This window comes from Suillus discolor (assembly GCF_016758755.1).
Source record: "Suillus discolor strain FC423 chromosome Unknown F5147scaffold_15, whole genome shotgun sequence".
Classification (NCBI taxonomy): Eukaryota; Fungi; Basidiomycota; class Agaricomycetes; order Boletales; family Suillaceae; genus Suillus; species Suillus discolor.
The window spans coordinates 111,324-125,027 of record NW_024541262.1 but is presented as its reverse complement, the minus strand read 5'-3'; the positions used below and the strand labels follow the sequence as shown (position 1 = coordinate 125,027).

General features: G+C 48.5%; 5 protein-coding genes across 5 annotated transcripts; 2 read left to right on the top strand and 3 right to left on the bottom strand.

Annotated features, from left to right (window-relative positions):
* Positions 1-64: 64 nt before the first annotated feature.
* Positions 65-2,028, bottom strand: F5147DRAFT_744547 (uncharacterized protein; the record flags this gene model as incomplete). The annotated part of the gene is made up of 2 exons (XM_041439679.1): positions 65-1,705; positions 1,765-2,028. The coding sequence occupies 2 exons, from the start codon at positions 2,026-2,028 to the stop codon at positions 65-67; spliced, it is 1,905 nt and encodes a 634-aa protein (XP_041295168.1).
* A 134-nt stretch (positions 2,029-2,162) lies between these two features.
* Positions 2,163-3,542, top strand: F5147DRAFT_759601 (Metallo-dependent phosphatase-like protein). The gene is made up of 6 exons (XM_041440455.1): positions 2,163-2,540; positions 2,574-2,625; positions 2,677-2,727; positions 2,782-2,904; positions 2,962-3,019; positions 3,069-3,542. The coding sequence occupies exons 1-6, from the start codon at positions 2,314-2,316 to the stop codon at positions 3,350-3,352; spliced, it is 795 nt and encodes a 264-aa protein (XP_041295167.1). The 5' UTR covers positions 2,163-2,313; the 3' UTR covers positions 3,353-3,542.
* Positions 3,543-4,792: 1,250 nt separating this feature from the next.
* On the bottom strand, positions 4,793-6,256 carry F5147DRAFT_79402 (smad nuclear interacting protein 1). Its single transcript, XM_041443132.1, has 5 exons — positions 5,554-6,256; positions 5,394-5,504; positions 5,285-5,336; positions 5,137-5,231; positions 4,793-5,080 (listed from the first exon to the last, which is right to left on the bottom strand). Exons 1-5 carry the CDS (start codon positions 6,167-6,169, stop codon positions 5,022-5,024), a joined length of 933 nt encoding a protein of 310 aa, XP_041295166.1. The 5' UTR covers positions 6,170-6,256; the 3' UTR covers positions 4,793-5,021.
* A 1,596-nt stretch (positions 6,257-7,852) lies between these two features.
* F5147DRAFT_792051 (Alpha/Beta hydrolase protein) lies at positions 7,853-9,710 on the bottom strand. Its single transcript, XM_041443086.1, has 7 exons — positions 9,222-9,710; positions 9,092-9,160; positions 8,976-9,045; positions 8,739-8,922; positions 8,597-8,681; positions 8,475-8,536; positions 7,853-8,413 (listed from the first exon to the last, which is right to left on the bottom strand). Exons 1-7 carry the CDS (start codon positions 9,433-9,435, stop codon positions 8,105-8,107), a joined length of 993 nt encoding a protein of 330 aa, XP_041295165.1. The 5' UTR covers positions 9,436-9,710; the 3' UTR covers positions 7,853-8,104.
* Positions 9,711-9,886: 176 nt separating this feature from the next.
* Positions 9,887-13,680, top strand: F5147DRAFT_684387 (uncharacterized protein). The gene is made up of 10 exons (XM_041436596.1): positions 9,887-10,866; positions 10,922-11,405; positions 11,461-12,009; positions 12,068-12,562; positions 12,610-12,881; positions 12,935-12,988; positions 13,050-13,087; positions 13,139-13,262; positions 13,318-13,424; positions 13,473-13,680. Exons 1-10 carry the CDS (start codon positions 10,259-10,261, stop codon positions 13,565-13,567), a joined length of 2,826 nt encoding a protein of 941 aa, XP_041295164.1. The 5' UTR covers positions 9,887-10,258; the 3' UTR covers positions 13,568-13,680.
* The last annotated feature ends 24 nt before the right edge of the window (positions 13,681-13,704 follow it).

The following is a 13,704-nucleotide window of genomic DNA, read 5'->3' as shown; positions in this document are numbered from 1 at the left end:
TGTAGTATCACAAGTATTATACTTCGAACTACAGGCTGTTCACTGTACTTTCCCCCAATTTTATTCAAAAGATGTTGTGCATCACGACTAGCTCGTTCTCGCATAGACAGACGATCGTGTGCCCCTGCGCCGTTTTAGACATGCCAACACCTAACAGAGAACCAGCGCTTCCATCGCCAACTTTCAATACACTTTGTTTTGCCCAAATTTGACCCGGATGCCCACCGCGGTAGATGTATACATTCCCTCCTCGATCCCTACTGCCGTTCTCGAAAGCCAAAACCGCTTTCGATGAGACATGATACGTGAAGCGTGTATCCCGCTTAGAGGCGAGCACAAAGGCGAGCGCCGAGAAGGTCGCGCTGTGCGTCCAAGTGGGCAGAGAACCTGTAGTCTGTGCCTCGTCCAGGGTGAACAGGGCACCATCAATACCATTCTTCACAACCATAGATGCTCCAGGACCCGATCCAGGAAGATCGATTGACAGAACGTTGCATGCAGAATCACCAACGCCAGATGACCACACAGGGACCCCTCCATTCTCACCCACCCACGTCAGGAATGCCACTCGTCCGATCGAAGAATCGACTTCCTCATCCATCTCTCCCTGAGCAAGCGCTGGTACCCCTCGGCCCAGTCCAAGCCCGCTCATATCCTCCCCACTTTGGAGTGCGGCTGTGTACTTTTCCAAAGACTCTCTGATGAGGTAGAGCTCCGAAGGGTCGAGGGTTTCTGTAACTTCCTCCTCTCCACCTGGTGTACCCGCAGATGCAAATACATGCATCCACCGAGCATCTTCACGCTGTTTGTCCAGATGCAACGTGAGCAATCCAAATGAGTGCTCTCCCTCGCGATCCCAAGTCCAGAAGCTGGTGGAGGTTTGAATGCCGTCCCAGAGCTGTTGGGCAGAATAGTGGGGAAGAGGAACGCCTTCAACATGTGATGTGGTCTGGACGTGCACCGTCAAGGTCTTTTGGGAAAATGTCACTTTGATGCTTGACGTTGGGGTTGTTGCAGGGAGAGGGAAGGCCACTGTCACGGAGTCGGATGTCTGTGTCCAGGAATATGGTGGAGGTCTGAGGGGAGTCTCTACGTCTAATTTTTCATCTAGACGCGGAATAGGGGCCATTTCATCTGGCGAGGGTTCGTACGAGGGTGGGGCTGGCTGGTTGAGCTCACGATAGCCGGAGCTACCAGCCAGAAGATAGCAATTTCGAGAGTTATCATAATCCATGAATATGGGTACATCCTGCCCCCGCCTCCTCCAAAGAATGTCAATGGGGGCGAGATCGCCGTTCTGGCTTGGAAAAGGCAGCGAGAATCTCGCAGCCCAGACGTCAAATTCAGACGTGTGACTTGTTACTGATTGCGTTGGAGCAGCTTCAGGGTCTCCATAGAAGCGAGAAGACAGAAGCGCTATAGCTACATTATCAGATGACTTGGCGAGAGAGTGGATGCGGAATGGAGTCGGAGCCAAATGAGGAGTTTGCGTGTGATCAGAAAGCTCAAAGCAGCCCAGGGTAGTAGCAGCTCCTTCTGCAGGAAGTCCGAGGATGTAAAGTGCCCCTTGACCGTCGGCGATGAATGCGGTCTGTGCGTCAAGAAACACTGCTGATGGGTATTCGCGATGGATCTGCACAGCTGCGGGAGCGCTGATTGGAGTTGGAAGTGCATAAACGACAGTGAATGATGGTGTGTGACTGTCCTACTTGTGCACGATGTGAGACTCATGGTGGAACAAAAGATGGTATCACAAAAGCCTACATTCGTTAGGTCGACAAGGATAACGCGATGCTCCGAGTCAATGTATAGACACCTGCCACTGTCGTTTGCCATGGCCAGGTGGTTATGCGTGATCCTGCTCTGGACCTCCTTGAAAGACAGTGGAGATCGACCAGAATTAGCCATTTGTGTGGGTCTATATTCAAGCCCGAAACGTGTCACAGTGTCTTCTTGTGGGATTACTTCCAGTTTGTAACCCTCGAATTTTGGGTTCAGGAGGGCATGGTTTGGCGTGAAACTCGACATCACGATGAGTGGAATGACACAGGAGAGATGTGACCTACGGAGGCTCCATTTCTTTTCGGGCATAAGCGATAAGTCTAGACTTGGTCTAGATGACGGCGTCACGTGCGTATCGGCCCTAGTATTAGGACATTCTTCTTGCATTCTTCGCTCTTGAACTTAGCTTGATCGATTGACTTGCATTTGGGCAACATACGATTTTCAAAGTCATACATTCCAGGCATTCTGTTTCCATTGCTCCCTCAGGAAAGATCGATCATATAAACCGCCGTGTCCACCGTGATCCCAATGACTGAACCCGTGCGTATTTACAGGCAGGGGGCTGACACCATCCCTCCTCATCCAGGCAGCGATTGGACTCGCTTTGTCTGCATCTCAGATACCCATTCTCACACCTTTCACATACCCACCGGCGACGTTCTGCTGCATGCTGGTGACTTGAGTAGCTGGGGTAGCCTTTCGCAATTAACTGTCACAGTCGAATGGTTGAAATCATTGGATCACCCCGTGAAGATGTAAGCTGTCATTTGTACTTCGATATGTTCCAGGCGCATTACGCTAATTTGCAATGGGCTAAGCATGGTCGCAGGCAATCATGACGTACGTCCTAAGCTAGCAACATCACTCAGATTTCAGGCCAGACTTTTGTAGCTTTGTCTTGACGAGATGTGGGCTCAGCCAATATATGGCCTCCTGCCAGAAGTGAGTATGGATTTCTCTAAGCATTAGTCGAGCTATCCAGAGAATCGATAACAGGAGGTCCAGCAAGCACGGACCTATGTACGGAGTCAAACAGCAGCAGGTCTGCACTACATTGAGCATGAACCCTTTCGATTCATGTTATCTTCGGGGCGCCAATGGAAGGTCTATGGATCACCGGTGAGCACCAGTCACTCCTGCGAAGCCGGTACCTCATGGAACTGATTTACATGCAAGGCTGCTCCATTATACGCTCAAGGATCATTCCAGTACGAGACTCCAGATGAAGCACGAGGTATGGTTTTGGGCCACATCAATGTTTGCGGGTTCTGACCATTCTCTAGTGATTTATAACCGTGTACCCAACGATACAGATATCCTGATCACACATACACCTCCTTTCATGACTTTGGACAGAACAAGGAAGGGCAAGCACGCTGGATGCCATGTCCTGTCGAACAAATTAGCGGAACTGCGGAACTGCCGGCTGCATGTCTTTGGCCACATCCATGAATGTGCTGGAGCGCAAATCAACACGCATGACCCATTCAGACTGGTCGACAGGGTGTCCGTGAATGCGGCCATGGCTGTGACGAAGAAGGCGATCGTCGTGGACCTACTGAATTGATGAAACACCCTGGACTACAGATATCATGTACACTTAGTATAAACAAGCGGTGACCTTTGGTCATTGCTTTATTACAAAGTCAAACTTTTGTACACTATATTTGCACCAATTTCTCTTCGTTTCCTCTTGAAACTCGACGGCTTTTGACACGGGACATATGCAAAATGATCTGTTCTGAAATCGAGAACTGTGCGAGAGAGTGAAACTTTGGCAGCCTTTGAGAGTAGTTACAAGAATCTGTTTGCGCTTCACTGTCCAACAGGAGCAGTAAGGATGAGAATAAAACGTGATTCGTGGAATATAGTGGTTCCTGAGCAGTTGAACTTCGAAGAATCGACGATGTAGAGCTGTTATTCGTATTCGCGGTAGTGGCCAGCTAGTGTTTATAATTTTATCGTTAAAATAGGTTTTGTGGAAAGAAGAAAGCACGTTCGAGGCAAGTGCAAGTCCATTAGCCAGTATGCGCGGAGAGCTTTGTCAATGTCTGTTTCACAGCCACGATGAGAATAGGCAACGCACGATTGTCGTCACGGAGAGGTTCTATTGGTTCCTGTGAAAATAGCATGGGTAAGGTGAGACAACAGTGGGTAACAGGAGGACAGTGAATATCGTTTGCATATAGAGATAAAGTGTGAGTAGGAGTGCCATCATCGGTCACTGCAGAACTAATCATGGGATTCATAGCGCGAGCATGCGTTAAATTGCTCCAAATGCTACCGTTAAGTCACCATCAGGTAGAACGATGTAGCCATTTTATTTCCAGTAGTTTTTATTGTCGTATTGTCATGATACCTAGATCCATTTTGGATAGTGACCAATTCATGAAAAGTACAGGTGGTCGCCATGTAGCACTGCAACGAAAGAACGAAAAAAGGAGCAATGAGGAGTGGTAACAGGATGTGAGCTTGCGTCAGTGTTGTACTGCGTGCTGGAAGGTGTAGATGGTATCCATGTATGGCTGATAGTGTCGTGAAACAAAATGGAAGAGCAACTTGGAGGTCAAAAGGATTGCAAATGAGCAGCACAGCATGATAGGGTGGACACCATTAACAACGAGCCGGCGGCTATTCGTGCTTATATATGTTAGATGACTGGTGAGTTATCCTCCAAAAAACTTCTGCAAGTGAAGCTCATGCATGGAGGCACCACAATTCTCATGCCTGCAGGTTGCGCCATCAAGATTTAAGTGATCCACCATCGGTCCTCTGAAGAGTTCGAGAAAGACGGACACCTTCGGGCCCTCGCTGCGGTTTCAGCTGATACCCTATGGTCGCTCCTGGCTCACATGTTGACTCGAAGTTGGGATTATAACATACGACCCGCATGTGTCCTTAGTCCATTAGCAATCAAAACATGAAATGTCGCTGACGCACCCCGAATTTTAGAGCTGGGCGTCGCAGTCGTCTCATGAATTTGTTGTGATTCGTAAACTCCCTCGGACGGAGGTGCCGCGCATCATCTGATCTTCATGCCGTCACAAGAACTCGCGAGACAAGGGATATAATTGCTTAAAGAAAAAACAGTTCAGCCCCTCACATCTGATGTCGAATCGTCTAAAAGCAAGTGAGCTCGGAGGGAATCCAACAAGAACTAACTTATATACAAGCCAAAGTATAATGATTCAACATTCTGTGTACTGCCTGAAATTGCGTTGCCAGGCATAGGTACCTCAGGTTGCATCGTCATGCAAAAGGACGTATTCCCGATTTGACAATCCAAATTTGATGACTGCAACAAATTCTGTAGGTGAATCAAAATACTCATGTGGAATGAGAAGCACTCACCATCACCCGCTTTGAGTTCGTAGAACCGTGATGTCGGAATGGCCTCATCGTTGACATGTGTACTATTTGTAGACTCTAGATCGATAATGAAAGGCCTGTATTTTCAGTTGTAAGAGATAAACACAAGAGCAAACATAATAACACGCACTTGTTCTTCGATTTTGAGGCGCCGAATTCATCTTTCTCCATTACCTGACGATCTAGAATTGTTGTAAATAAGATGCCAACTAGAATGTTAGATAAATACTGCTACTCACGCTGGATCACAGCATGCTGCTTCGAGCAGGAGGGATGTTCAATTAAAATATCGGTGACGGTGCGATCACGTCCGATTAGATAGGCGCTTTGGCGATGAATGTGAAGTAATTCTGCTTAAAGTCAATATTGGGTATTAGAAGAGAAACATATAGCACTGACCAACTTGCTCGCTTCCTTTGAACACGTACAACCTCCAACCCAGAGTGGGCTTTCTTGCTTCCGGGGGTTCGTTATATTTCAGGATTGTGCTCGTGCCGTCAGTCAACTTGACAGCATTTGTCTCTGCAGCCAGCAACCCAGAATTAGCAAAGTTGGGTTTGGCCTTGTCGACAGGTGGAGGAGACTTAGACTGAGAGCTAGAGCGTGGGGGAGCGGAGGGTTGGATAGAAGACGGTCGTTTTGGAGATGCAGAACGACGAGACGAGACTGCGATGTCTCTACTTCGGCGCCTGCTGGGCCGGTCACCGTCATCTCGACCATCCCTACCCCGTTCGCGGTTGGACCTGCTGGGCCGGTCATCTTGACCTTCTCTGTCCCTCTCGCGGTTAGGCCTTCTAGAATCGTGATCACGGTCACGATGACCGTCTCTTCTACGATAATTATCATGTCTGGCACGTCTATCATCGTCATCATCATTCCTTCGCCTGTCTGAATCACGCTCATAGTCTGCACGCTCCATTCTGGGATAATCTTTCTTTCCTTTTCTTCCAGAACGGTCTTCTTCTCCTCGGGTACGGAACCGTCTTCTCGGTGAGGTTGAGGTGTCGCGAGGCATAAGTAGTTCTGGAATCTGCAGTGCAAGGCTCTAAGAACTGGAACAACAGCGAGTTTCAATGAGGTGAAAGTACTCTAAAGTACTGACAGTACCTTCTTGCTGAGTCATCAACATGCTTCATTCGATTTGCCGTTGAATGTGAACGCTGACCCATTGACAATAGACATCGACACGTACAATGTACGGACAGACTCATGAAGAACATCTTATGTAAATATAAAACAGTACGTGGAAGACGAAATAATCAAAACAAGCACACTCGCTGATCGAGTCTGGTGTCTTGGATATCTGGGACCTGCCAACATTTTCTTGACACCTCCTGAATTTCCTCTGCTTTTCGCTGGATGCTCCGAGTCCTTTGTGCTGCGACTGTCTAGATTGCTTTTGTCGGTGTACTCCAAGGCATGCCGTTGAATTCAAGATAGAATGGGTCATACGGCCCGGGCATGTCATCCCACTTGTCTCCCTGAAACCAGACCGGAGCACGAGGTTCAGGTGTCTGCGTGAACGCGGAAGTTGAAGGCACTGTAGGAGCCATGTCTGAGTGGGTAATTGGAGAGGTCGGATCAGGGAATGCATCTTGTGGTGCCAATGCAATGGGCGCGCGTGTGAGGTGCGCGATGTGCTCAGAATTCTTGACTGGGTACCCCGGATTCGTGTCACTCGCAAGCAGCTGGTTTCTGAAGAGAGCGGCTTTGTCTGTGTCATTCCCTTGTGAGTTGTTTGGAGGCTCGCCAGTTGTTTTCGCTGGGTGGATCACATGTTGCTCGGCTTCTCCTCCTATACCGAGAAGTGCATGAAGGAAGGGGAAGAGAGCGCAGAGGAATAGAAAGATGACGACTTGGTCCCATGTGCGTTCGGGCAAGTTTTCGAAACATATGTTTAGGAGCCAACGGAACGTATTGCAACGGTTATAGCGACGTCTTGAGGACTGCCCGATCCTGTATCTGTTTTCTTTCTGGAAGCCTGATTTCTGCAACATTTTGAAAAGCAGATCCTCAGTGTTGCGGTGAGCATGCATCGAACAGTAAGTAACCCACACCTCATGTCAACCATGCGCCGCTTATTCAGAATTCCAATATTATAAATGGTATTCAGCATTGCAAGGGGTTCTGCTCGGCAGGCACGTAGGCGGAATGGTTATGAGTACTGGACAAAATGAACTTGCGTACCAAACAAACGCGGCTCAGTATACTTTGTTTCAATGACTCGTCAACCGAACTCAATCTTATCACATGACGCCGCCAGCGCCAGTCCCCAATTCGTTTATTCCTGGTATGTTTTGTGTCCATAGTCTTTTTATTTCATTTTGCATTGGCAAATGACTGCCAATGTAATCCGATGTGATTCTGCTACCAACGTATCAAGTTCTTCAACTTGTGGAGTCCATCTTGACTGGTCTTGCTAAGCAACACGCCTTGACATTCACTTATCATACCAGGTCAAGATCCTTGTGCTGCTAGGCACCCACCAAAACCATGCAGGAGCTCAATGAATCAACTACTAGTCAATGAAACCCGTGGACCTCACTGAGTGTAGATTCTCACTTTTGAGTGACTTGACTTCCCATGAAAAGTTCAGGGAGACAATAATTGACTATAGTTTTCGGGCCACTGCATTTACACTCGTACAGCCTACTCACAGGCGACCGTCTACTGAACAACAACACTCAGCTGCAGCCAAGGTGGTAAATATAACCTCAATTTAGGTCAAAATTGCAACTACAATGTCATGCCTCGAGGCTCCAATGCTCGTATATCTCCTGCCTGTTAACAAGTGCGCCCGTCCTCCTAGCATGCTGGTGGTATTGGGGAGACAATGCCACATGGTAGAGGTGGGCGCCATTGCACCCATGCCTGCGTTCAGTCATGCTTGCTTCATAAAAACCAATCAAATATCCCAGCGTTCAGCTGATATAATAGAAGTCCATGTCAATCATGTGCAAAAGATCGTGCCGATATAAATCCCCTGGTATGGACCCAAGTGGTTCAAGATATTGCCCGCAAGGATGTCGGGCACACTCTGTATTGTGCACAGAGCATCCGTGGCATCGTCGTCACCTATATAGATGAGGATGAAACAATCATGTCCGAAAAGGCAACTTTTGTACTCGCCTGGGCACTGGACTGCGTATCCATCAGATACAATGTGGACTTCTCCCTGGACATGTGAGAAGCCCATGAAGCGCCCTGGAATGATCGGGATAATGTCCTTCTCATTGTTGATGCGTCGGAAGTCCGATATCTGCTCGTGATTTTAGTAATTGGGTGAATGAACAAATCCCGAAGGGGAGAATCAAGCTTACCAGGTAATCAAAAAGAGCGGCCCATGCTGGATTTCCTACGCGGGGTGTACCATATGTCACACCTAAAAATTCCGGCTGTGAAAATCCCGCGCCCCCCTGTAACATTACTGGTATGGACACACCTTTGATAGCAATGCTAAAGGGAAGGTTTAAGGCCATAAACACACAATCAAGCTCCGCAAGGGCGGCTCCCAGGGAGTGTCCGACCTGTCCTCAAAAATATCAAAGTTATTTTAGAGTGGTGACAAAATGCTCGATACTGACCAGCGTGACACTGCTGGCATTATACTGAGAGATCAGGCTCTTCACCTCGTTCAAGATTATGCTCGCAGTTAGCGCGTGCTCGTTGGCAAATCCGCCGTGAACCTCAACGCTGCTATCGACACCGGGGAAAAGTGTGGGGTCCAGGGGTTCCATCAATACATCGGCATCAGTGAGATCAGATAGGCTATGTAGGTCAATAAGTTCTCAAGTCGTATTATGTGAAACGTGTACACCTACAGTTGAGTTGGATCTGTACCTTCATGAGCAACTATCACAGTATTCTCCGTCGGCCAGTAACCAACATAGTCTGCGAAATGTTTGGAAAGGCAGGTGATATTTTGATTGGAACGTACAATATTGGATACTGTCGTCGTCACCCCCTGTGAGAGAAACCTCAAAGTCAGGCACCGCACTGCAAGCCTCTAAGAAGAACTCGATTATTGAGTCGCAGCAAACCAAACAAAGTAGGGTGGGATTGCGTACGACCACACTGCCAGCCAGTTACGATGGTAGGCGAACAGTAAGCAGCACGAGCAAATTCAGTATATGGCGCCAGATCAGCCAGCTGGTTAGACGACATCTGAGTGACAACTGAAACATCCGCCCGACGTATTGCAGGAGGTGCGGGATGAGAGACCGCCGCAACCTGAAAAATGCATGCCAGCATGAAGTTCGAAGCGGAAGAAAAGAAAAACATGATGTACTGCAAGGTGCAGTGGATGAACAACTGGAATGCCGGGTCACAGGGGAGGAATGTGGTTAGCAGCTTTGCTGAACATGTTGCAAAGGAAACGTGATATTAAGCACAGATCAGCAACTGCGCGTGAGGGATGGACTCCATGCATGCAAACGGGCGCAGGCGAGCTCGTGTCATGCATTAGAGCCATTCCTAGTAGCCGCTGCAACAAAAACATCAGTGGATGAACCCATCACATGCAGATACTCTGGATGAAACATCGTTCTGGGAATTAACGAGCTCGAAATAAGGTGATACGTGTGGTCACTTGACTAGACATTGCATGTGCTATCTCTGTTGGACTAGGTTAAGCACGAGGACCAACGAATAGAAACGCGAAAAGGTCAAACGTTAACGTTGAACGGCCGCCATGGTTTTACTTACGTAACGCCAAGAAGTCCACATTACTAAGGTGGGAAGAAGAGCAGAAGGTGCTTCAACAACAGTGAATGCCGACGCTTGCTGCAAGCTTTAAGTGACAGCACCCGTATATCCCGTTCTTCTGTGGTTGATGATTTTACTGACCTCGATCTTGTAGAATTTACCTCTCTGATTGTTGTTTCGTTACGCTGCTTTTTGGGTCGTCACGGCGGTCGCGCGAAACAGACCTCCGAGCCGATCTGACAACCCATGTTCAGCGCCATTCCCACCCAACAAAACACATATCAACAGGAGGAGGTTATTCCCCTTTGAAGGAACTAGGAACATCTCCGCATCTTTCTTCCTTCCACTCATCATCGCGACAAGGCGTTCATTCGTCTTTGCGAGTGCCACTCCGCGAACCATGTATCACACGCAGCAGACCACTTCCGAGACTCGGAATACACTGCTTTCGGATCCTTCCAATTCACAGCCATATCAGTTGAAGGATGCATTAAACCCGGAATCACTCCCCTCAATCACCAGCATGTCTCTTCCCGGCATCACCCCTTCCAGACATTCACCAGACTCCAGAGCTAACATGAATCCAAACTTCGCTTCTCCTGCTCCAGGATCATATGGTCATTCCCACACCTATGTATCTGAGTTGGATTCATCTAGCCGCTCTCAATATGGATCGAACTCTGGCATGCTTGACTATGTAACCCGAGATCCACGGCTAGCCTCCGAGACCGATTCTTATTATCGCTCTAGCATGATGTCACGCCCTCCAGTCGCTACGGTAGACTTTGTATCCCAGCTCAGCTCTGCTTTGATTCACGACCCTCCCGTTCCGTCGAATGCTGAATCTCGATCCTCGCGATCGCCTGAGCAACCAGACGAAGAAGTGGATGATACTGCTGATGCTCGCAGAACTCGTCGTGAAAAGCCGCGAATTGAGCTCGCTCCAGATCAACCACTTACCACGCAGGGAAAACCCCGTGCTCGAGTTTATGTTGCTTGCCTTCAATGGTTTGTCCATTTTTTGAGCCTCACTGAGTCGACCATTGATCTATCACAACTGCAGTCGGACACGCAAGATACGTTGTGACGGGGCGAAACCCCAATGCCACAATTGCAGTCGGCGTTCCAAGAGTGGAGATGAATGTACATACGATGCAGTGCCAAAACGTCGGGGTCCTGACAAGACTCCTGGCGCCCGACAGCGAATGGCTCGGGATGCTCATGTTGGAAGCGAGAGCGACGTTGCTGCATCCCGTCGGCGGCGCAGGAAAAGGCGTGAAGTGTCTGCGACCAATACTATTTCAGACCAAACGGCTAATACCGACTTGGAGAGCGATCAACCTCAGCCCGAATCCCTCATGTCCTTTCCTAATATCCCCCCACCCGTCATCGACCCACAATTAACCGCCATGTCTCCTTTTCCGGCAGAGGGTTCAGTAGGGTCGAACTCGTTTCAGTCCTTACCGCTGAATATCCTCACTGATGCAGTTACATTGGTCACACCTTCAGATAATGAGGTTCTATATCGTACTATGACGAGCACTGAGGTACCGACTTAATTACTTGTTGGACGAAGTCCGCTCATATTACCTATGAATCAAGGACACAAACAATGATTTCGGTTTTACAACTCAGTTGGATTTTCAGTTATTTGAGTCATATGGCCATAGCCCACCTCGGGCATTCATTGCTTCACTGGACAATGAAACCAGTGAGACTTCAGACGAATCATCAAATATCACACCCGAACCCTCTCTTGATTTCACCCGTAAAACATGGTGGGATTCACTTCTTGCCATTTACACTTCCTCATCATACCTTCCTTCCTTAACTGCGATGCAACGTTGCCATGCTACGGGTGAAATCACTGCAGACATTCAATTTCTACTCCGCGGATCTAATTATTGGTTTAATTTTATCAATGTTCCTCAGTTCCTTGGGAGGTACTTTGATCCCGTAACGAGGGAGCAGATGCACCCCGCGCTGCTTCCGGCTGCTCTCGCTATTGCTGCACTTTTTCAGAGTTCAGAAGCGGGCAACGGGAGGGAAGGGAGAGACCGAGCTGTTAGGTTACGAGATATTGCGCAAGGTCATCTCGAGGCAAGCCTTAACGCTCGGTGGATAGATGATTCGCTCGCTCAAGCTGCCTGGGTCAGTTCATACATCTGCAACGTTGTATAAGTGTTCATGTGTCATGATTACCTCTTAGCTTCTGGCGTTCTTCGAGATCTGTCCCCATCCTCAATACACCAAGGAGCGGTCCTCATCAGCTGTACTCATGCTTGACATGATTATACATGGCCTAGGGCTGACTTTTCTTGATGTCGACAATCCACATTCTGCCAAGTTCTCGCCTCGATCTGTGCCTACGATTGCACCCCATACGTGGAACCCCCCTCGGCAGGCCGTATACCCGACCGACCGCTTACTCGCCACTCCTAATGTCACTCAGTCACAGTATCCTTTGAAAGGTTGCTCCTGCTCTTCCATGACGCTTGGCCAGCGTTGGCCAGCTGCTTATAAGCACACCCCACTTTGGGTTACCACTCCTGCGTGGGATGATAACTGGTCAGAAGCTGAGGTCCGCAAAGAGGGGTGCCGCCGATTATGTTGGAGCGCCCTCGCCTTAATCGCCGGCCACACTTCATACGCTACTGCTGAGAAACGTATTCCTCCGGAACTTTTCCTAAGGGAACCGGCGAATGTGAGTCTCAGCGATCCTTGTGAATCAGTTACTCACATTCTATGTAGTTTGCGTTGCTCTTTCCTGGAGAGGCACTAGGATTATCAAGCATGACGTCCCATCATTCGGGTAAATACACCGTGTGGGCGTTAATTCATCGAACGATGCTTCTCTGGCATAGCTGCCTGCAGATCAGACGCACGAGTGCAAACGAGGCTGAAATGGCTCGTTTTGCAGTAGATGCTTGGCTAGAGGCAGATGCGTTGGAGCAAGCATTTGACGCGCATACCTGTGACTTGGAGAGGACTTTCTTGTTCCAAGGTCGGGAGTTTTTATTCAAGTAAGCTAGGGACAAACTACTCTGATCTTCTGTGCAATGACTGGTTGTGGCAGCGTTCGTATGACGGTATCTCATGAATTCAAACGGTTTATCCCTGTCGCTACCGCGTAAGTCTTGAAATGCAACCAAGTGTGGTTATCGATCACTGATTTGTCGTGTTTTATACAGCGATGCTAATGGACTATTCCACAGGGCCAGGGAATGGCGTCAGTTGCTTAATTCATCGCGTTGTTCCTCTATTGATGACCTGCGAATAGTATCTCACCAGGCTAATATTGCCCAGCGCGTTGTACTTGGAATGGACGCGGTGACTGGCCATGCTGCTCACTCCCTCATACACAGGCCATTCTTCATTTTCTGGTTCATGAGTCAGATCAGCCGGTAAGCATTTCATTTTACTCTTATGTATGGCTTATCGACGGGGTACTTACTTCAGGGCACTCGCTCTGTGGGATTGCGACAATACACTAACTCTTGCTCTTGACGTTTGCATAGCATTCTTCAAGCCCATAGACTACCTAATGGCCCTCTGGCCTTGCGAAGGTATGGTTTGACTTGCACGAGCCTCTCATTCTCATCGTTGCTCTTCAGATATACGACGCAGGGTCTTTAAGCTTCGCGAACAGCTGGCGCGTGCATGCAGGAGTACTGGACGACCACACCTCCTGCCAAGTTCGGCATGGTAGGGTACCAATCACAAATGATTTTTATTCCCTAATGTATTTGAGTCTTCAGTCTCGCACTACTATTTTACCACGTTATGTATCGAGTCTAATATGCCTTTTGTTTGCCACCAAAAGCACTGAGTGACGCTACATGTAGT

Bases quoted from the DNA above. Each gene is read 5' to 3' on its own strand.
- F5147DRAFT_684387 (XM_041436596.1), top strand. From the start codon at position 10,259: ATGTATCACACGCAGCAGACCACTTCCGAGACTCGGAATACACTGCTT. The intron at 12,563-12,609 runs GTGAGTCTCAGC...CATTCTATGTAG, and splicing joins TCCTAAGGGAACCGGCGAAT to TTTGCGTTGCTCTTTCCTGG. The intron at 12,882-12,934 runs GTAAGCTAGGGA...TGGTTGTGGCAG, and splicing joins GGTCGGGAGTTTTTATTCAA to CGTTCGTATGACGGTATCTC.
- F5147DRAFT_792051 (XM_041443086.1), bottom strand. From the start codon at position 9,435: ATGTTTTTCTTTTCTTCCGCTTCGAACTTCATGCTGGCATGCATTTTT. The intron at 9,046-9,091 runs GTACGTTCCAAT...AACATTTCGCAG, and splicing joins CGACGACAGTATCCAATATT to ACTATGTTGGTTACTGGCCG. The intron at 8,923-8,975 runs GTAGGTGTACAC...TGACCTACATAG, and splicing joins GGTACAGATCCAACTCAACT to CCTATCTGATCTCACTGATG.
- F5147DRAFT_759601 (XM_041440455.1), top strand. From the start codon at position 2,314: ATGACTGAACCCGTGCGTATTTACAGGCAGGGGGCTGACACCATCCCT. The intron at 2,626-2,676 runs GTACGTCCTAAG...AGACTTTTGTAG, and splicing joins TGGTCGCAGGCAATCATGAC to CTTTGTCTTGACGAGATGTG. The intron at 3,020-3,068 runs GTATGGTTTTGG...ACCATTCTCTAG, and splicing joins GACTCCAGATGAAGCACGAG to TGATTTATAACCGTGTACCC.
- F5147DRAFT_79402 (XM_041443132.1), bottom strand. From the start codon at position 6,169: ATGCCTCGCGACACCTCAACCTCACCGAGAAGACGGTTCCGTACCCGA. The intron at 5,505-5,553 runs GTCAGTGCTATA...GACTTTAAGCAG, and splicing joins CAAAGGAAGCGAGCAAGTTG to AATTACTTCACATTCATCGC. The intron at 5,232-5,284 runs GTGCGTGTTATT...CTGAAAATACAG, and splicing joins GCCTCAAAATCGAAGAACAA to GCCTTTCATTATCGATCTAG.